Source organism: Venturia canescens, chromosome 9 (genome assembly GCF_019457755.1).
Source record: "Venturia canescens isolate UGA chromosome 9, ASM1945775v1, whole genome shotgun sequence".
Lineage (NCBI taxonomy): Eukaryota > Metazoa > Arthropoda > Insecta > Hymenoptera > Ichneumonidae > Venturia > Venturia canescens.
Genome location: NC_057429.1, coordinates 20,286,160 through 20,306,339, shown reverse-complemented (window position 1 = coordinate 20,306,339; position 20,180 = coordinate 20,286,160). Strand labels below are relative to the sequence as shown.

The 20,180-nt window shown below is 38.8% G+C and overlaps 7 protein-coding genes across 10 annotated transcripts; 3 read left to right on the top strand and 4 right to left on the bottom strand.

Annotated features, from left to right (window-relative positions):
• Positions 1-152: 152 nt before the first annotated feature.
• Positions 153-5,336, bottom strand: bun (bunched). Its single transcript, XM_043427771.1, has 4 exons — positions 2,481-5,336; positions 1,658-1,709; positions 1,300-1,503; positions 153-934 (listed from the first exon to the last, which is right to left on the bottom strand). Exons 1-3 carry the CDS (start codon positions 4,538-4,540, stop codon positions 1,300-1,302), a joined length of 2,316 nt encoding a protein of 771 aa, XP_043283706.1. The 5' UTR covers positions 4,541-5,336; the 3' UTR covers positions 153-934.
• A 498-nt stretch (positions 5,337-5,834) lies between these two features.
• Positions 5,835-9,790, top strand: Tango11 (transport and golgi organization 11). Of its 4 annotated transcripts, none has more exons than XM_043427779.1 (6): positions 5,835-6,029; positions 6,446-6,668; positions 7,037-7,057; positions 7,356-7,438; positions 7,728-7,882; positions 7,982-9,790. In XM_043427779.1, exons 2-6 carry the CDS (start codon positions 6,452-6,454, stop codon positions 8,190-8,192), a joined length of 687 nt encoding a protein of 228 aa, XP_043283714.1. In that variant the 5' UTR covers positions 5,835-6,029; positions 6,446-6,451; the 3' UTR covers positions 8,193-9,790. The 4 variants fall into 4 exon arrangements, with proteins under 4 accessions (XP_043283714.1, XP_043283713.1, XP_043283717.1 ...); XM_043427778.1 differs by having other exon boundaries at positions 5,842-6,029; positions 7,356-7,450; XM_043427782.1 differs by lacking the exon at positions 7,037-7,057 and having other exon boundaries at positions 5,844-6,029.
• LOC122415562 (zinc finger protein 236-like) lies at positions 9,515-13,655 on the bottom strand. The gene is made up of 11 exons (XM_043427769.1): positions 13,516-13,655; positions 13,340-13,404; positions 12,737-13,253; positions 12,442-12,641; positions 12,245-12,346; positions 11,663-12,169; positions 11,148-11,562; positions 10,882-11,078; positions 10,604-10,786; positions 10,139-10,517; positions 9,515-10,058 (listed from the first exon to the last, which is right to left on the bottom strand). The coding sequence occupies exons 1-11, from the start codon at positions 13,616-13,618 to the stop codon at positions 9,865-9,867; spliced, it is 2,862 nt and encodes a 953-aa protein (XP_043283704.1). The 5' UTR covers positions 13,619-13,655; the 3' UTR covers positions 9,515-9,864.
• A 68-nt stretch (positions 13,656-13,723) lies between these two features.
• LOC122415568 (palmitoyltransferase ZDHHC22-like) lies at positions 13,724-15,273 on the top strand. Its single transcript, XM_043427776.1, has 2 exons — positions 13,724-13,861; positions 14,147-15,273. The coding sequence occupies exon 2, from the start codon at positions 14,281-14,283 to the stop codon at positions 15,130-15,132; it is 852 nt and encodes a 283-aa protein (XP_043283711.1). The 5' UTR covers positions 13,724-13,861; positions 14,147-14,280; the 3' UTR covers positions 15,133-15,273.
• On the bottom strand, positions 15,176-16,908 carry LOC122415572 (stromal cell-derived factor 2). The gene is made up of 4 exons (XM_043427783.1): positions 16,751-16,908; positions 16,298-16,496; positions 15,966-16,190; positions 15,176-15,882 (listed from the first exon to the last, which is right to left on the bottom strand). Exons 1-4 carry the CDS (start codon positions 16,827-16,829, stop codon positions 15,714-15,716), a joined length of 672 nt encoding a protein of 223 aa, XP_043283718.1. The 5' UTR covers positions 16,830-16,908; the 3' UTR covers positions 15,176-15,713.
• Positions 16,878-18,621, top strand: LOC122415566 (uncharacterized protein C7orf26 homolog). The gene is made up of 3 exons (XM_043427774.1): positions 16,878-17,320; positions 17,446-18,387; positions 18,469-18,621. Exons 1-3 carry the CDS (start codon positions 17,218-17,220, stop codon positions 18,555-18,557), a joined length of 1,134 nt encoding a protein of 377 aa, XP_043283709.1. The 5' UTR covers positions 16,878-17,217; the 3' UTR covers positions 18,558-18,621.
• Positions 18,389-19,885, bottom strand: LOC122415569 (ribosomal RNA-processing protein 7 homolog A). Its single transcript, XM_043427777.1, has 4 exons — positions 19,728-19,885; positions 19,256-19,609; positions 18,826-19,128; positions 18,389-18,743 (listed from the first exon to the last, which is right to left on the bottom strand). Exons 1-4 carry the CDS (start codon positions 19,756-19,758, stop codon positions 18,658-18,660), a joined length of 774 nt encoding a protein of 257 aa, XP_043283712.1. The 5' UTR covers positions 19,759-19,885; the 3' UTR covers positions 18,389-18,657.
• Between the last annotated feature and the right edge of the window lie 295 nt (positions 19,886-20,180).

Sequence of the window (20,180 nt, the reverse complement as noted above, 5' to 3'; positions counted from 1 at the left end):
ATATTTATATACATATATCTATTTCTCTATCTCTCTACCTCCGTCCCAGAACTCACAACTGTATATAAATATACATACATATCGTCCAAATCTTCACCATCCTAAGTAAACTGATATCCTGGGGAATGGAGAGAATCAATGACGCATTTATGTACAATCAAAAAACTTTTTTTTATTAGGCATGTATCAGATTTAAAATAAGACGCTGACAGGAAAAGTAGTTTTTTTTACAAGTACATCAGTATGCGAAATATTACACTTGTTTTTTTGTTCTTCGTGATTAAATTCTGTTTGTTTTTATTTTGGTACTGATTTGTCGTACTTACGTTACGCACCACCTTAAAGAAACAGTACTGCACCGTGAGTGTCGAACACCATATTTCATGATCTTTATTTCAAAAAGTATCGGAAGTTTTAGCATAGATCGAAGATACGGATAAATTAAACAAACGAACAAAATAACATCTAACAGTGTCAAGCAATTTTTTTTCCTTTTGTTATTTTTCCTCTTTTTTGTATTTTCGTTATTTTTCCGTCAATCGATGCAAACCGATTTTGTCGAGAAATTCGGATTGAAACGAGGCTCTCGCATTTGCCTCGAATTTATAATTTTACGTCACATATAAATTACGGCTTCACAGACCATCGTTCTCGATTGAACGTCGAACGACGAATGACTGCTTGTTGGTAAAATAAGCTATGGCGATCTAGCTGCCTATGCGTATAATTATATACTGTTTGTCGCATTCTTTTTATATATTTTTTTTTTTTTTTTTTTCAATTGTCAACACAATATAGAAGTAAGTCAATATACGGAATAAAAGGAACAATATTGATTCCGTTACACTTTTGTTGCTGTTTAGTGGTCATGTCATGCACTCACAAAACGCCCCTGTCTCCCCTCTCAGGTTGGTAACGACGATTACACACTTCCCTTCGAGAGACGAACGAAACAATTTGAAAGAAAAGAAAATTAAAAAAAAAAAAGAGGAACAAAAAACTAATCATTACTTCGCGTCACGTTAAAAAGAGAAACATAAAGATAAATTTACATCATTAAATATGTGTGTATATCCTAAAAGTTGAACTGAAATAGTAAAAAATAATCTATTATCTTTAATTTACTTAAGAAAAGAAAACAGAAAAAACAAACGGTTGGTTTCTCTCTAATACTAATATGTATAATAAATCTCATTATTTATAAATTTCTAAAAATCGTAAAGTTATATACAATAATTATATTATCCGTTATGTACTTGACGAAGTATTGATAGAAACTTATTATTTACAACGTTTTACCTACTGACCGCTTCCTGAATTGTTTTGGATTAATTTGGTTGTCGTCTGACTCAATTGGGCCAATATCTCGGGTGCCGCGTGTGATTTGAGAATCAAATTTTCCGCTTCGAGCTGATTTATACGATCCATTAGCTCGGCTATCTTCTCCTTCAGGACTTCGACCTCTTCGCGCACCGCAAACATGAGATGACTCTTCACCAAATCCTAAACGATAAATTGAGCGAATACAATACGTCAGGTATTACGCATATAGCACCGGGGGCAAAGGAAACGGACGGAAAGAGAAAGAGAGATTAAGCTTGGAATATACGCTCTCATATAGCACACGAAAACCGATTAATATTCCTTCATCACTCACCATAGCTTGCTCAATCTTGTTATCGATCGCGACGGCACTTGTCCCCGACATACTGCAATGGAAATTACATTATGAGTAACAATGACAAACAATCTATAGATACCTTAAATACTCCGAATTCCTCGATCTCTTATGTAAAAGAGAAAGCTTGTCACGCCCAGTTTTATTCGCGAACCGTTTTGTCCATTGTACATCCGGTCCTCGACGACGTGTAATGCAAGTGAAAAAAAAAAAAAAAACAATCAATTTCTACATAAAATCATTGCATTTGTACTTTTTCGCCGAGTAACGATTCGAGCCCATATTCATTTTGAGGCTTTTCAGAAATTTTATCTTTCGAGCTCTCGATGATGATGATGATGATGATGATGATGATGACGATGGTGATGAATGTACGAATCACCCAGATCCAAGCTTTTCACGACGTTTTACAGAATTTTTAAGAGGGCTGATTGACACTGGTAGAAATTTAACGAGTAAACCAATGCGGACACAGTTTCAAAATTGGCCTTAACAACTTCGGTAATGGGCATAACAGGATGATTGCGACGGTATTTTCCTACATGCCATCCGTGCTTTGCTCAAATCCCCCCTTCTCAACAACGATTCAACGAGAGCCAGGTTATACGGGCTCGAGACTCGATTAAAAAAAAAAAAAAAAAAAATTAAAACAAAAAATAATAAAAAGAAAAAAAAAATTTTCTGATTCTCCACTAATTTTTGCTCCAGACTTGAATTACGATGAAGCAGAAAATCTTTGAATGACAACACAAAAATTATTGAAATTTTAGTATCGCAATTGAGTAAAATGAAATAGTCGAACCTTTCTGTGTCCTCGGGGACTGGTTGCTCGTCTGGATTTTGCGTAGCTTCGCTCAGAGATTCGACAGGGATCGTGTCGGCGGATTGCTGAGCAGCTGATACGAGACCCGTTACAGAGTCCTGCTCCGTTTCCGGTGGATGAAAATTCATGACGCCCATGGTACCGCCGCCCATCGGGCCACCGCCGATCATGGTCCCGACAATGTTTTGACAATTCACCGGTATCTGATTCATCTGAACCGGAAGATTTCCGGGGCATGGTTGAGGCTGCATCTGTCCGACCATTGGCATTACTTGGCCGAGTATAGCCGTTGTTACTTGTTGAGGACCCGACTGAGGAACTTTGTGAATATTCTGGATGCCCTGCATTCCTTGCATGGCGTTAATTGGCTCGGAAATTTGGGTCATGTGATTCTGTGGTATCATTCCTGGCTGATGCGACGGATGTTGCTGTTGGAGTTTTTGCTGCTGCTGGGGAGACGGATGTTGGCTGATGAGAATGTTCGGCTGTGACACCGAAACGGAAGTTTGTTGCACCGGAGCTTGACAAATGACGTTTTGTCCGGGCAACATTTGATTTTGCATTACAATCTTTTTGTACGGATCGTCCATCGAGTGGCCCATACTTTTTTGCGTTGTAATAATATTGTTAGTCTGTTGCGTTGTGAGAAATGGAATCGAGATTTGTGGCATACTCTGTGGTTGTCCGAAATTGTTGGTGTGAATGGGCTGAAGATTCGAGGGCAATGTCGCTCCTTGAAGGTGATGCGGTTGCTGCTGAAGCTGCGGTGGCAATTGTGGCTGTTGATGGAAGTATTGGGGTATCTGCTGATTGTTCAACTGGATCTGAGGTTGCATTTGGTGAACATTATGCTGTATATGTTGCTGCTGCGGTTGGAGATGTTTTTGTTGCTGCGGTTGATGTTGTTGTTGAAGTTGGTGCGGATGATGGTGGTGGTGGTGGTGATGATGAAGATGGTGCTGCTGGTGTTGTTGATGGAGCTGGTGCTGTTGGAGTTGTTGATGGGGTGGCGGTTGCTGTTGAACATTCTGAAGATTGGTGTTAGCAACGAAATAACCGCTGCTCTGATTCGTAACGCCAACAGCTGGGTGTACGACATCTTGCTGGGTATGATGACCGTTCATGTCGACCGATGTACTTTTGTTCTCATCGGTGTGGAGCGAGTTAATCTGTTTCGTCGTATCTACGACGGTACCACTTTCTGTAACCCCGTAAGATATACAAACCTCGTTAGGATCGGTGACTTTCGATGCGGCGTTCATGGCGTTGGATTGATTGACCGACGTATGATCTAGGTAATCCATGCAAGTCCATCTTCCTCTTCTGAAGGGTTCGGTACTCTCGATCTTAACGACCTTGAAACGCTCGTTTCTGCTATGGGAATTTACCTCCCTTATGTCGGTGTCCTGTTTGGCATTGCTCGATAACAAATTAATGATATTATTGTCCGTGACGGAATTCACCTCCATCGCATTCATGTTATGTGTCTCGTTGGTGGAATTACTGGGGTTATTAGCCCCCTCCGATGGTACTATCGCAAGGCCGTACTGCGAACTTGTCGGTATGACCGGAGCTGTGCTAAGAGCCGAATTACTGGCATTAAAAAAAACATCCTCCTTGGAAAATGTATCCTCCGAATAGCTCGGCGTTTCTACATCCAAATCAGTCACTCTAGAATGCTCCACCGAGTTGTCCTCCGTATGAGACTCGTCCAGATCGTCGTTGGAATCATCCCCGGCGTCGTTGCTCATACGAGAACCCACTGTCACGCTCGTTATCTGGAACGAAGAAGTCTTCTTTCTGCATTGATTGTTCGGCGTTGAACTCAAACTCGGCATTGAATTCACGCTCTGCGTTGAATTCAAACTTGGAGTTGAATTCAAACTCTGCGCTGGTAGACCCAATGACTGCTGCGACGGCCTCTCTATCAGATCCCCTCCCAGTCTTATCGTCTCAGTCGTAGTACGGTGTACGGGCATTGATATTTTTCTACCGGCGTCCAACGGCTTGTGTTGTTTCCTCTGCATATTGTCTGCCATTTTTATAAACGCGTTTTCACCACTCGACGAATACAGATTTCTTTGCTACTGTTTTTATTTCGTTTGTTCGGTTTTCAAAGAATGTCATTGCCTCGAATCTTATTCTTTTTTCAATTCTCCCTGGTTCATTGACTCCTTGATTTTGCCTTTTTCCCCTCGAATTCCTCGTTTTTTTTTCTCGTTTTATTCAACGGAACCTGCTTCACCCTTCGGAATTTGGATTATCTCCCACGGATTATTAGTCAAGAGTACTCCCGCGATCGAGATGATTCCACCCAACGGATTCCGGTTAATCAGCTATCACGCTTATCCACTCTTGAAAATGCGATAATTATTCAATCATTTTACAGAGCCGAGGCAAAAACGTTGACAGTTCACCATTTCGGTCGGGAAGCCACGGGGGAGGGGGGCCTTTTTCAATACCCTTTCTTTCCTTTTTTTTTTCAAGCTCCTCCACTTACGCTCACTATTTTCACTCAACTATTTGGCTTATTCGGCTCTAATGACGATTTTCTTGTGATTTTTGTGTCTCCCCTTTTTACGCCTACCGACATTCGTCACGATCCAACGCGATTCATCGAATATCACAGCTTCACCGTTACCGTTCCGATGCAATTCCCATCGTCCATGTCCCTTCTCTCTTCGACACTCTCGCTATTCTTATAAGCAGGTGAGCAGTTTAAAAATGGCCGACGATTCATCCGCAAAAGCGGCATGGAAACACACTGCCTATCGAGTTGGCTAAACCCTCTGAACGAAACAAAACCATTGACCTACAAGCGATCACAAGATGCTCTCGACGACAATATACGCATCGAAACCATCGAAACAACGATTTCGCGGAGCATCACTATTCGTTATGAGCGTGCTGCCGCTGCGGCGGGAATGTTTTAAAGGGAGGAGGTTAAATACTGCGTTGCATTTTATTTTTGCGTATTGTTTTATTGCTCCGAAGCCTTTTTCCAGCTTTTGTTATATAATGTCATAGTTAGATTTATTTTTTATTTCTTTATTTGGGACTCGCTTTTATTACGCAGTTATTCGATTTCAAAACTCAAGGCGTTTGCGATCGACCCTCCGGTGGTTCGGTCACGTCCTCTACCTCTGGACCTCTGCGTTCTTTTCTCGCTCTCATTCGCAATATAACAACGCTGCTCACCCTTCGTCACTACTTTTATCGGTGGGGATAAAGGGAAGGTTGACACAAGAGATCAGATTTTTATGTTCCTTCGAGTTTCGAGTTGATACATAGCAGCAGAGGGTGATGATACCGTGGCGGTGGACTTTTGCAAATACCTGCCATATCAAACGAGGCGTAAAGAGGTCGTTGCAGTTGCGATTTTTAACTTTGCCTACAGGTCCTACATAACCTTTTGCTGTGCATGTATTTTCGTAATAAAATACGTTCGATCATTGCACTTCTTATATCGAACGACTGTCTCAACGGACTTTACTGTAAGAGTTTGTCATATTCAACGATCAAAAAGAGGTACGTATTCTCAAATAATTTATCGTAGTCAGCACGAATGAATAAATGACTTGTGAAAAAATTATCCGAATTATCACGAGTTTTGAGAATCCTAAAGGTCAAAATAATATCGAATAGGCAATCGTGGTAAACGCGGGATATGAAATTTTGGAGGGGTTAAAATTCAACCGTTATTGTAGTATATATATCTTTTTCCGCAAATTTTGTCTAAAAGAAATAGAATGGTCATTCTCACACGACTTGCGACCGAAATATGTGATTCAAAGCAACTGGAGTAATTCCAAATGTAATATCGGAGCTGTTAAATTTTTCATGAAACCCACAGACCTAATTCGAATTACGAGTTATTTCGAAATTTGTATCGAAACATTTGCATGATATTTGGAAAAAATTTGCTATTTAATCATTCATTACAGGTTAAAATGTCCAAAACTCACAGTCCGTCAATCTTCAATGGAGATCCAGACAATTTTTATGACCCAAATTTTACCCTTGAAATAAACAAACGCATGACAGTGCCGAAAAGCATTCGGGTTAATGGTGACTATGCAGATGACGAACTGCAAGGATCTGGTTGGACTCAAGCAATGCCGAATGAGAAGTTTGAAATGAATGTTCCTGACAGAATTCTTGTAGTAGGTAAGTTCAAGAGATTCGGATGAGCGATCAAATTCACTGGATGTTTTTTGGCCCTGTTCCACAAACCATCCAAGTTTATTTTAGGTGAATTCCTAATTAGCCGGCTCAGCATTCTTTCGTATCCCATCCACTGTTCCATTCTCATCAAGATCACTATCTATCGTCGATACTAAACTTTCTTTTTTCACAAATCAATGATCATTATGTTTTTTATTACTACTCTATTCTTCAGTGTAATAAAAAATTATATTAAACAAATTACACGTCAATACAGAAAAAAATGTTCGCAAATTCAACCTATTTCCTGTTTTTTTTATTATTTTCCTCATAAATGAAAATATTTAAAATGTTTAATGTGAATTTCATAGGTCTCTCGGATCATGTTATGTGTACGTAGCCATGATCTGTAAATAAAATAACTTGTTATATTAATGCTCGTTAGAAATAGTAAACTCAAAAATTATGACACCAAAGTCTTGTATGGATTTCCTTTCTCAGTTCTGTTTATATCTTGATGTTTTGTATGGAATTTCTTTACAATTGAATTCATTGATAAATTTTCCATTACAAAGTCACCCAATCATTTTGCATTAATATAGACTCATGTTTTCTTGTGCTTTATAAACCGAACTTTGCGAAGCAAAGAAATAAGTGTTGTTTCATGAATGAATCTCTTTTGCCTGACAGGGCAAGAACAACACATCGGTACAAAAGCCCCACCTCGGGAAATGATGTTGGAGAATTCGGTCATGCCACCTGAACCAGGAATGGTGAGAGTCCAGGTTCGTTTAAGCCCTAACATTTCTACCTCGATTAATCGCTTAATCACTTCTATAATTACTCATTTGCCAGGATTGTCCGCCCGAATGGCGAGCACCGACTTGTGTCGTTTTCCGAATTATTGGTAAAGAAATATTTCCAAGATTCGTGTTGGTTCTTCCACGACCAGAACTTTTTACGTTGCTTGGCCCTTTTAACAACTACCTGTGGACTAATAACGATTGAAATTTCTAGCGACATTCTTTGCTTATGATAAAACCAGTCCTTACTACTTTTCAGACGCCTCCTCGAATTCTCACGCTCGATGATCACTATTTTCCTACCGTTGACGAGGACGAACCCAACAATTTTGCAAACTCCTCCATAGACTCGGAGGCAACGTCTCGGTCGCGATCAAGATTCGTTCCCGAGACTCAAATCGTCAGGCACGTAAGGTAAAATTTCTATTCACACAATCATAATTCAATGTCGCAGCATAAAATTACCAACAACGAAATGATTGACCTATAAGAGAAAAAAACATTCGATTACAGAGAACAAACTCCCATTTACAACGCGTTGGACGTTTCGCTTCCACCATCGGAAGAGATTCAACACTTGCGTCGCCAAGTCGGTAAATTAAACCGACGCGTTATGGCGGTCGAGCTCGAAATGCTCCAGCGTCAACAGAGAGATAAAATTTTCTATGCCATAACGATAACGTACTTCTTCCTCAAGGCATTTTCCTGGTTAACCAGAAATTAAGAATGCACGATTAACGGAAAAAGTTGAGTTCTTCGTTACCATTTGAGAACGCACGCAAAAAAAAAAGCTCTTCGGAAGAAAAACGAAACCTAAAACAAAAACAGAACGCGCAAGGTCCTGTCATAATCGCAGTTTTCTTGCGCCAGGGCCATTTTTGCTCACGAAGAAACAAACGAACGAACCAAAGATTTTGCATCCACAGAAATGCAAATTTAGAGGTTCCGTGTTTTTTTTTTTTTTTCTTTTAACTTTTCGGAAGGTCGTTGACGAAGATGAATTCTCGATCAACCCCCGCATAACCTTCCGTTTTTGTAGATTATCTTATACATACGTTTGATGTGTCGCATTACTTGGAATACGGACGAACTGAATAGTGAACGACTTTATTATTTTGAGCCTTCTTTTTTCCGAGCGATTTTGTTTCAAGTCTGCGACAATATCGCGATTGTGCCCGCGACCACTGTCACTGGTCTCATAAATGAAAAGCCGAGTCTCCTGAGCTTGATGCCAGAGACGTTTGACGGCGAGAAAATAGAATAATGTGCTAGCAAAACGAAAAGCCAAACTTGGTACTATGGCACACGTACGACGAACAAATAAATAATCAGGTTCGAACACATAGGACTCTCACTGATTATTTCAGTTATATATGTCTTATAAAGTATAATTAATTCATTAGAATCTTGGATGTAGCAATTATTCGTCGGTACAGTGTGTATGAACGTCATTGATATCCTCGTAAATATTTTTCTCATTAAGAATTTGAATCACACAATTCTACCTTATACAACGCGTTTGAAACATTGAAAAGTATACAGGGGCGAAACTTTTTTTGAATGATATGTATTATATAGCAATCGAACTGTTTTACGTACGGAACTCCATTATTTTTATCTGCGAGCATGTGATTTTTGTTTTTCTTTTCCACCGATTGACTTTCCACCAACGGACGGAAACCAGTGGAACGACGCCCCAGCTTTTCGTGTGCTATCAATTAAAAGAATTTCAACCGACAAATTTCCTTATCTCCGAAAGTAATATACTCGTATACTCGGACTCATAATCATTTTCTCGAAAAAATGAAAGTAGGGCGATGGTTCCGTTTGGAAAAATGGGGATTAGTTCGAACTGAGAGAATCGTCGTTGAAGTACATTACGCCTGTGGCCATACTGTATGATATTGTACATTTATACATACTACGCCATGTGATTCTAGAATGAAATTAAAAAATTCCAAATTACGTTGAATGAGAACCGTGAGTGGGATTGTGAGAGGTAATGCTTGTTAGAAAAATGGTTGCGAGCACGCCAGAGCAGCGGAATTTCGATATTTTTTGTTTTTTATTTCAATGATTGAAATATCGATACTAAGAATATTCCGCAATATGAAATGTTCGTTATTTTAGTTTCCATTCTCGAATTAAATCGATAAGATTTAATTTTGCCCATACTTTGTGGCTCGATCGATTGGTGTAACAAAAAATTTTCACCCTTTTTTCTCTCGATTAAGATGCTATATTTATATTCTACAATACACTATCTGTAATCTTTGAAAAAATGTGCGCATTGTTGATAATATCACAGTCGATTCGGTCTCACATGTGTGTGTGTTTCAAAAACCTGCTTCGGGTCCCTGAACACCTTTACACGAAGACCAAACACGAAGTAAATTCTAATATTGGGTAATAACGGGCGTACCGTCTAAAACATAACACATTATATCACCACCATCCTCACCAAAGATATACGCGTTGCTCAGAACAGATTCTGCCAAATTTGCTTCGTTATCGCTGATACTCAATTGAGGTATCTCGCTCGGCGTTACTTCTCCGTCCATTTCTGAGACTGGAAGCACGATTTCTTGGCCTGATTTATTTCAAAGATTATTATAATTGCGATCAATCATCGAGGCGTTTATTGGGATTTCATTTTTCCTAAGTACTTACCATTCAACGAATTCGATTCTAGTTCGTTTTGGACGTCGTCATTGACCTGCTGTGTTTTTTCGCCAAATGGAGTCTCGTGGATGCTTGAGTTTTGAGGATCATTGGCTGCCTCAAATTTCGCATTGTTTCTATGAGACATTTGAGCGACTAGGCTACTCTGATCAGGCGCGATTGCTCGCTCGGTCAACACAGAGGGCAACATTTTTTCAACGAGATCATTTACGAAACCTGGTTTGTTCCATTCGTCGCTAAGACTCTCGTGTTGACGCTCAAAATGCCTTCTCATACTGTGACGGTAACGAGCTGTCATTTTACAATATGGACAACGGTACACTATTCCACTATGATTGGTTCGAACGTGCCGCTTCAACTGATACTCCTGCAACCAATACAATTTTAGTGTACGAGCATTCGTTCGAGTGAATCCTTTCGTTATTATTTTTTTAGACCTAGGGCCACTCTTACCCTATGAAAAACTTTGTGGCAAGATTTGCACGCGTGTTCACTCGGCTGTACGTGACTCTCGACGTGCTTGTTGAAACTCGACTCGCTCGTAAATTCAGTTGGACAGTGGGGACATTTGTGCAACACTTTTTCACCATGCATTTGCCTATAATGTTTTAGATAATTGCATCTTTGGAAGAAACTCTGAAACGTAATAATTGTTCGATCTTTGTGTTTACCAGAAAAACTTCCAACAGAAAGGGCATGAAAATTCATATTCGAATCGGTAGCACACTCACTTTATCACACTTTTCGCAATGGAATTTTCTGTTACCATGCAAAAGTATGTGAACGCTCAGTGCCTTTTTGCTCTTGAATTTCTTGCCACAAATTTGACAGGGAATCTGAATACTTTGATGGATCGATTTGTGCTGTTGCAAAACGCCGATTCGGTGAAATTTACTGTGGCAAATGTCGCACTCGAATTTCCTCTCTCCTAAAAAAATATACTTGAAAAATGCAACGCAAGTGGGAGAAATTTTATGTCCAATCATTGAAACTTTACCGTGAGATCTCAAGTGCTGCTTCAAGCTGTGAGGATTCTTAAAAACATCGCCACACTTCTCGCATATCGCTGGTTTTTCCTCTGCAAGCCGCTTTTTCGTTTTCTTTGGTACAGGCTTAGGATTCGTGTGTGATTTGGCGTGTCGATTGAGATGCTCCCGATGAACGAATCGTTTGCCGCACTGAGAGCAATCGTGCTTCGGAGCTTGACACTTGTGGGCCTCGAGTTCGAGCCTCGAAGTGAATAAATTCCTACACCATTTACAAACGTTCCAATCCGTGTGTTTCGCCATGTGCCGTTTCAGATATTTTTTTGTTAAAAAGAGTTTCTGACAATACGAACACTCAAATTTTCGATGGTCGAACTGTTGCGAAGGACACAGGTGCGACATCAAATTTTCTTTTCGAGCGAATACCTGGGATCGAACCATTCATTTTATCATGTTTCATTATAGTTTTCACCCATAAACTTATTGTGAAAGATAAAAAATATGTGCAGTAAAGAGAAAAACGTACACCTAAACAACTCGGACAGACAAATTCTCCGGTGTGTTTTCTCAAGTGTCGATAGAGATAATCAGCCTTCCCAAACTTTTTTTCACATATGTCACACTGAAAACTAAGAATCCTACGATTCATTGTGGCAACGTCCGGTGTTATGTCCAAAAACTCAGAGGTCAACTCTTCGACGTTAAATTTGTCAGAATCAACGCAGTTCGTGTTGTCCGAGAGCATCGAGTCCGTTATCGCCTCCAAACTCAAATTCAAACATTGATTTTCCAGGATTGATTTTAACGACGAATTTTCGGTCAATGCGGCGTTATTAGGCAGGAGATCGTTGACGTTTATTGAATGCGCGTCGAGAAGAGACAGATCGTTTGGGTTTTCTTTTTCCGCCTCAATCTCCATGGGCAGTAATAAACTGCATTCCGTCAATGATTTACCGGTTTTCAATTTGACCAGTATGTCTTTCATCGCTTCTGAAGTTTGACCCTCGGAATCGTTCATGTTCATGAGTATGGTCTGTTAATACATCACGTTGTATTGAAATAATGCGGATTTATCAACAAATCTTTGTCATTGGATATTCATGCAAACCTGAGCGTTCTGCTGTTGTTGATTTTCCGAGGTCAAAATACCGGCAACGTCGTCGTTGGTTCTTCCTTTAGGATGTTTCGATCGTTTGTGTTTTTCCAATACCTACAGATCCGAAAGAACATCATCGTTTAAGTATAAAAACCCACGATCTCCCGTGTAACTTTCGTGCAACACGTCAAAACAATTATAATTCTCACCGACAGTCTGTGAAATTTTTTGTTACATACGTCACAAAATACACCGGAAAGAGGTTTGTAATGTTCCATCAAGTGTTTCGCGTATTCGATTACCGAATTCATTACGACCGAGCATATCGTACAATTCCAGCTGGTTTTGTCACTCAAGGCCCCCAATTGTTCGGCTGGCAATCTATGAACGATTTCTTCAATATTTCTATCTGTGAATATATTGAAATAATTGATCAAATTTACTGCCAGTTTTCTTTTTCGCATTATGTTTATTTGTCATAGCTGAGTAATACGAGCTTCTTACGTGAAATATCTGGAAGATCTACAGTATCTTCGTGGGACTGATCAACATGACCGATCTCCTCTGTTGTTGTGTGTGGACTGACATTCGCAAACTCTGTGTTGTACAGCGGCATTTTCATTTTTAAAGCGTAATAAGGAGCATACCAAACCCTCAGCTCTTCCCCAGAAGGGATAAATCGCATGGCGGTGTAGTAAACGTCCCTCTCCATTTGATAGCAAACAAGATTTTGTTCAAAGGAATTTGATGCAGGAGAAACGAAGCACATCCAATTTGATGCATTTTCATTAGAACGATCCAAATGAAATGTATCCATTGGGCCTTTCCCAAAGACTTTAATGGGAAATTCATTCATAGGATTCATGGTCCAGTCTCGTTGAGCCTGCAGCGGACCAAAAGTTGTTCCTTGTTGGAAATCACATTTTGTTATTACTGTTGTAGAACCATCAGCCATTTTTGTAATTTCGAGATTCTTTGGCAATGTCAGCCTGGCTCTGGACAGTAAAGGCTCATCCTTCACCTTAAATTTTTGAAAAATATAATGTACTCTGCTTATAAGAAACCTTGATTCAGTAGATCTTTTTTGCTTTATATAATTTTACTTGCATATTTTAGCGCGAGGAAAAATTGACAGCCGGTGGTGGCGTGCTCCTGGCCACAAATGCTACAAACTGTACAAACCAATCACCGATTAATACATGCGATCAATTCTTGTTATTTTTCATGATGAAAAGATAAGTACAAATCGTAAACAGTGTAAAGAGAACAGCTGGTTCTCTAACCTGTCAAAAAAGATTCGACTGTGATTTTCTCATTATTTTCCGTATCATTTATTGACACTGTTGCGTTTCGAATTGATATAAGCTGGCGCTTCAGGGGTGGCATTTCCCTTTGATATCACTTTATTCCGTCGATCTCTATAATTACCAATATTTGATTTTTAATGTTATTGCAGCAGTATAGTGTTTATACCACGTTTATACCCGTTTTGGATATGACATGTTAAAAAAAAGTGAAAACAACATGGCGTTTCTGTTGTGCTCGGACGGCTGCAAAGTTCGAGATCCTTTTGCATGCTTTTGCCGGATCCTCTAAAACGTCGTCTTGTATATGTAGTAAATGCTGAAGGTACGTCATACTGCACATACTTTGACGAAAGACTGATAACGTTGAGGCGTCGTAAATAAATAACGTAAATGAATGTCGATTATATAATTTTTTATATATATCTTATGAAATAAAAATTTCCAAAAGAATAATTCTATATAATTTTTATTTTCGGAATATCTTGTTTATACCTTTGAGTAATGAAATTGATCAGCTTATTTATATCAATCAAATGGGAAGTAAGCTTCACTAAAAATTTTTTCTTCAATTTACAAATGAAAACTAAATTTTATTGAACGTTTCCAGGATGAAAAGAGCATGCCAGACCTCGATTTTCCACGTGGAGACAAAGAAGAAATTTCTAAGGCCTTCGCTACAACAACAAAATATCGATAAATAATTATTATAAGAATTTAGTTATTACCTCTGGAGGAAATACAATGAGGATGTTTTACAGGGTAGCACTGAAAGTATGTCCACCGTTGGCATTGTTGTTTAGCGTCGTAGTGACAGCAAGTACAATGTATATAGAGGAAGGAATTTCGCCGTTATTGTTATTCGTATGTGTCCAGGTGTACTTAAATTGGTACTGCATTTATAGCATAAGTAAAAATGCCACAACTATGAAGAGTACAGGAAAAAGGAGTAAGAGCGTAGCAATTTCTATAACTGTTGAACACAATACAAAAGAAGAAATTCGACAGTCCGCGGAGGGTAGATACAAATTTTGGTATTGCGACAAGTGCTGCTGTTACACTTATAAACCAACTCAGCATTGCATACCCTGCAAAAAATGTTTCCACTACAGAGATCATCACTGTTTTTTTGTTGGCAGTTGCGTCCTTCGACAGAACATGGGAAATTTCATTCTCGTGTGTTTTCACACGTCTCTAGCTTGTCTCTATTCCCTCAGCGTCATTGGACCTCGTTTGAACGAGAATATAAGTCGTCGCATCGCCCAGTCACCATCCTCTCAGACTTTTCCTCGCTTCCTACATTCTTGTTTTCCTGTTGCACTCGCGAGATTACTCATACTCGGTGAGGACACTGATATTCTACTCGTTATTCTTTTCGACGCACTTTTCTCTGTATTTTTCATGTGCTCATTCTACGGGGCATGGAAATTTTATATCTGCATCATAGGAAAACAAAGATATTATCCTCACGTTCCTACCAGACAAAATGTCAAAGAGATTTTCGGCAGTTATGGCCTTTGGAACGTAGTGTTCCCCTACAATGGGCTTTTGGGTAGTCGTGATATCGATGGAAAATTTGAATTGAAAGAAGTTTAATAATGTCATTATCTCGTGGCCAAAGTTCTATTGCTTCTCCTTATACCTTCTCACATGTCTATTATATTTCTTTTGTAATCTATTTATTTTACACTGGAATAAATATTGTACGCATATAAATGTATGTACAATTCCCGAATAGCTGTGCGGAATTTACTTATCCTCGTTTGGTTTGTATTTCTTAATAATATTTGAAAGTCAGAATGCGCCAATCCTTTTTCTGTTATCAGATTCAATCTACGCGAGTTGAGTTAGAATTCTCCAGGGGACGAAAAATTTTCAATAGCTCTTACACTCCAACATCATAAGCTTCGATTATCTTTTTTTCTAATATGAACAGTAAATCAGGATTGTAAACCTGAGTGGCTTCGTCAAAGCGGGAATGACGAGTCGGCAAATATTCTGATTTTCAGTCTTACAGAATCCTGACTTTTTTTCCTTTACCTGGAAAATATCAAGTTTTCTCAAAATAGGAAGAAATTCTTACTGCACGGAGATCGCGACGTTCGTGCAATGATTGACTTCATCGTTTTAATGACGAATTCGCTTAAATCTTTCCATTATAATCTATATTTCTTTTCTTATAATTCAGTATGCTCGTGATGATGAGTCTCGGGTTCAGTGGGGTGAATAAACATCCCTTCCATTGCTTTCCATCTTGATGCATCTCCTTTTGCCATGTGAATGCCGACAATTTCAATTTGTCCGTTTATCAGAGAGGTGTAAGCATGACCGCTCGCAGTCAAACGCCTATGAGATGAAAATCAAAATCGTTTCATTAGATTCAAGATATTTTAAAGAAAATGTAGGAACATATTTGGTTCTACGCTTACTTGTCAGTATCCACGTGGTTCAAATATATAGGATCGGTCTTTTCCCAGAACTCTGTATTGCAAATGACTTCCCAATGATCCCCTGTATCTCCTTCACCCTGGAAGTCTCCATAAGCGGAAACTTCTTGGCCGTCGCTCAATGGCGAAGGAAAGTGATGGGAATGAAGGTTTTTCTTAGTTGCAATGTGCTCCAATCTTATGATATCTCCGCATGAAATTGGTTTACTAAAACCGAAACAAGTTGCAACAATGGCGGTAAACAATGAGGAAATTGAAGATGGGATTTATTAGAAATTAAAAAATGGTAGTTGAATAATATCAATGAGACTTACCCTCTGACGCATGTCTTTCCAGTAGGACCCTTTATCAGCCAGTACGAATTTCCATCTTCTTTGACCTTGGTCCCAGTCACAGATTGCTGCCCGCTTCCACTTCCATACTTTATATCGTGAGAATGCAATCTTACATTGTACTGGACGTTCATCAACTTGACAACAGAATTGCATGTCACGTATCTCGAACGCTTGGAGGCTGAGAATAAACATGTTCCGAATTATCCCATCTTTTAGATTCATATAATTATTTCGAAAAATATAAATGCAAATCATCATCTATTTCGCCTGTGAAAGTAAATGACAATGAATAATAATAGTACGTGTGTGTATAGTGATAAGTCGACGGTCGATAATTCAAAGGATTAACCATCAATAAAAAAGGCAAACAACTGTGTCGATTATGAAAATATTAAGACGATATTACGAAAAATTAATTGAGTATCTTTTTACCTGTTGAAGGACTAGTATAATATAAAAGAACAAGGATAAACGTAAAATACAGCCGCTGCATGATTTTCCGCGTGGCCATTTTTAAAAAACTGTCAATGGAACGCGTGTGTTACTCCGATTGGTAGTGCCGAAAAAATTACGTGTAGACTGTAACAAACGTAGTACGCTCGCTTGTGCTATAGAAAGTTCAAGCTTCATCCACAAAAAGCGAATTGGTGTTAGATCACGATTTTGATTTTTCTTATAAAACTCTATTTCCGACAAGCGTCCTTTTTGATTCGACATGCAATCACCGATATGAGAGCCCGGCAAATGATTACCACTAAAAAAATAAATCTAAAATCAATCGGCCGAAGAATTCTTCACGAAAGCATTATTTCTAACCACTGATTTTGGACAAGTGTTTTTGTTTACTATATTCAGAAGAAGGGTGAAGTGACAACCTGGAATGAAATTTAGTTTTCAAGATGAATTACCCAAATTTTCAACAAATGACCGACGCTGATATTAAATATTGGCTACGAAAGATGGAATTCCCAAATTGTGCTAGGGAGGCACTGTCTACGATAGGTAAGAGATCTCTTTTGTGAGGTTGTGTTCTCTGGATTCACTGGCCCATTGTTTAAATACTTAAGAAACTAACCGAATAGCCTATCTATGAATGATAAATAATTGAACAACAATTTTCTTTCAAGCAAATTTATGCAGCATGTCTGGACCACCCGTGAGAATGCAAATTCATCTCCAAACGGATCTCATGGAAGAATTTGTGTTTGGAGAACTGGCAAAATTGAAGCAGCAAAAGAAACCGGTAGCGCTCCAAGAGTTTCAACTGATAGAAGTAATGAGTACATTTTTTAAAGCTCCTGAACGTCCACCAGCGGTCAGAAACGCAGTATTTTTATTTTTATATCCTGCTGAATCAACGAGATTCAAGATTCTCGGCAATCTCGTGTCTCTCGCAATCGCAACTCAAAACAAAGAAGTGCTCGATTCTACAGGAATGTGGATGCAACAGTTGGGTTCGACGTCGGTTCAGAGTGTTGATTTGGCGAGGCACATATTGAACGATTTTTTTATTTATACTCCAAATGCAATTGATAAACTGAAACAGTTGCCTACGCTTGTGCCACATTTCACAGCAAATTTGCTTACAGCAGTGGGTGAAGTTTACAAAGACAAAGATCCTCCCAATGAATTATTAAAATTGGCAGGCGATTGGATAGACGAAAATCCAAGTCTCTTGTTAACGTCTTTGATGGACAATCCAGCTCTGCCGACGGGTGGAATTCCCATGACTCCCATAACTCCTATCGCTGGTTTATTCAGATGGTGCATCCTTGGCCCAGCTAGAAAATCTTTGGAATCCATAAGCCCAGAAATGATAGAAGAACGAAACAGATCTTATTCCAAAATTCAACAACTACTGATGGATTCTGTGCTTCGCTTGACTAGTAGCGGTAGCAACAAGCACGCCATATCTGCTCAACATCTCGCTGATACCACGAGGACCTTGAGTAATCTGCTCCAAAGCTTAGGTAACGAAGTCGAAAAAAATCACCGAGATTTGGCGATGGAGAGACTCGCTCAGGCTGTTAGTACTGCAATGTCTGCCAATTGTATATACGGGAATAAACGTAAGCTCGATAATTTTTTATTTATTCTATTGGTAGTACAAAATTGAGCTGCGTCTGATTTAAAAACTATTTTTTTTGCAGAAGAATTACTTGGCCTATTGCAGCCTTTGGCAGTCAGGCACTTCCTGATCGAATGGACATTGCAAACATATGCCTCCAAAGCATCGTAACACTGTGATCACATTAGACCACATTTTGTAAATTATTTCAGAATATATTTTTTTTCTACATCAATACAGATCGTCACATAAATATCTTCTTTAAAGTACATCAGAAGGGTTTGAAAGTTCTTTTTGTCTTCAGCTGCTCAAGTTTCTTCTTGTCCAGCTCGAATTTTTTCCTCAGTTCTACAATATCTGGAAGTTAAACATAATTTTAAGTTTTCTAGTGATTTGAAAGTTATTTGAAAGATTTTTAGCAGATGAAAAATATTCTTACGCTGCTTTTTAGATTCTCGAATCTGAAAGGTGTAAAAGTTGAGCAATTCTTTCTTTCGATTTTTGCCCTCTTCCTTTTTCTGCAGTTTGCTAATTGTTGATTCTTTCCTTGCTGGTGCAAATTGTCCTCGCTTCTTTTTACTCGTCACCTTTACCCAACCATCCTGATCCACTTCCTCAACGTTACCGCCGTTTGCAAGACTTTCGGCTACTCTCTTGTCATATGCACGCATGTATTTTTCTATATCTCTTTTCATTGATGCCTCACCCTGTCTCACCGTTCTGTTGTATTCTTTAAACCAGTCTAGGGATTGAGTCAATTAGTTTCGGACAATGTTGGATTGAATTTTTAATTACTTGATTTGTTGTTCTCAACAGTTACTCAATATTAATGGAATGACCTATAAATTCCTAGAAACAAATCTACTTACAAGTCAACCCAACAGTGTTGGGTTCTTTATCACCCTCGTACAGAGTCAGTGTGGTATGCGGAGGAATTGCCAATGCCTTATCCAAACTAGATTCTCTTTCAAAAACTATATAAATTTTACCAAAGTCTTGCTTTGAATGTACAAGTTTGTCAGAACTCAATTTCTGTGAGGTTACAGGCCCACAAAGTTTAGCAAAAGTTTCTTTCAACGACTCGCAGCTTGCCCAGGGAGGAACATTGAGTATAAAGAGTGTTCGCCCTCTAGGATATTCCGGTTCTTGGTTTCTAACGGAATGTTCTTTGAAAAACAATTGATGCGGTGCGGAGCAAGTCGAATCGAATCGTAGCCAGAGAGCTGCGAATCATGAGGATTTTCAATTCAAACTAGTTTTAGACACAATAGAATTCTAACCTACAAAATTGGTTTGACGAAAATTCAACGAAATTAAATGAAATTTTGATGAATCACTTACTTCTGAAACCACCTTTGAGTTCAACGACCATTCTGTTAATTGTTTACGTACTGATTTGTTGAATAATTTGTTTTGATACTAGCCTACTAAACACGTTTTTGAATCAAAGCACCGTACACATAAACATTTTATCAAATATGTTTTCTGTTAACAAGCAAAAATGTTACAATACCGATAGTCAACATCATTATCATATTAGCCTCATCGCGGTATGGTAGAAATGATTTCGATTTACCAAAAAATTGTCGGTGAAGCAGGAGTTCTCATGTACCGTGTAGTTGTCGGTATAGTAAACCAGAAAAGTCACCTCACCGTTCTCGTCGATGTTTATCAATGACTACGTTTACACACGTCCCTCTTATTCCGGTTTAGTTATATCAATATAGATATACAAAATGCATATCTGTTGATATATATAAATATACTCGTCTGTATATACAAAACCGGAATAAG

Coding starts and splice junctions, on each gene's coding strand:
- bun (XM_043427771.1), bottom strand. CDS start 4,540: ATGGCAGACAATATGCAGAGGAAACAACACAAGCCGTTGGACGCCGGT. Junction 1,710..2,480: donor GTCCCCGAGGACACAGAAAG/GTTCGACTATTT, acceptor TTTCCATTGCAG/TATGTCGGGGACAAGTGCCG. Junction 1,504..1,657: donor ACAAGATTGAGCAAGCTATG/GTGAGTGATGAA, acceptor TTTATCGTTTAG/GATTTGGTGAAGAGTCATCT.
- Tango11 (XM_043427778.1), top strand. CDS start 6,452: ATGTCCAAAACTCACAGTCCGTCAATCTTCAATGGAGATCCAGACAAT. Junction 6,669..7,036: donor TGACAGAATTCTTGTAGTAG/GTAAGTTCAAGA, acceptor TGAATTTCATAG/GTCTCTCGGATCATGTTATG. Junction 7,058..7,355: donor TCTCTCGGATCATGTTATGT/GTACGTAGCCAT, acceptor TTTGCCTGACAG/GGCAAGAACAACACATCGGT.
- LOC122415562 (XM_043427769.1), bottom strand. CDS start 13,618: ATGCCACCCCTGAAGCGCCAGCTTATATCAATTCGAAACGCAACAGTG. Junction 12,170..12,244: donor AACAACAGCAGAACGCTCAG/GTTTGCATGAAT, acceptor ATGTATTAACAG/ACCATACTCATGAACATGAA. Junction 10,518..10,603: donor GCCACAAAGTTTTTCATAGG/GTAAGAGTGGCC, acceptor TATTGGTTGCAG/GAGTATCAGTTGAAGCGGCA.
- LOC122415568 (XM_043427776.1), top strand. CDS start 14,281: ATGAGGATGTTTTACAGGGTAGCACTGAAAGTATGTCCACCGTTGGCA.
- LOC122415572 (XM_043427783.1), bottom strand. CDS start 16,829: ATGGCCACGCGGAAAATCATGCAGCGGCTGTATTTTACGTTTATCCTT. Junction 16,497..16,750: donor TTATACTAGTCCTTCAACAG/GTAAAAAGATAC, acceptor GTTTATTCTCAG/CCTCCAAGCGTTCGAGATAC. Junction 16,191..16,297: donor GGAAAGACATGCGTCAGAGG/GTAAGTCTCATT, acceptor TTTCGGTTTTAG/TAAACCAATTTCATGCGGAG.
- LOC122415566 (XM_043427774.1), top strand. CDS start 17,218: ATGAATTACCCAAATTTTCAACAAATGACCGACGCTGATATTAAATAT. Junction 17,321..17,445: donor GGAGGCACTGTCTACGATAG/GTAAGAGATCTC, acceptor TTTTCTTTCAAG/CAAATTTATGCAGCATGTCT. Junction 18,388..18,468: donor TTGTATATACGGGAATAAAC/GTAAGCTCGATA, acceptor TTTTTTTTGCAG/AAGAATTACTTGGCCTATTG.
- LOC122415569 (XM_043427777.1), bottom strand. CDS start 19,758: ATGGTCGTTGAACTCAAAGGTGGTTTCAGAA. Junction 19,610..19,727: donor ACTCAAAGGTGGTTTCAGAA/GTAAGTGATTCA, acceptor CATGATTCGCAG/CTCTCTGGCTACGATTCGAT. Junction 19,129..19,255: donor CAACACTGTTGGGTTGACTT/GTAAGTAGATTT, acceptor CTCAATCCCTAG/ACTGGTTTAAAGAATACAAC.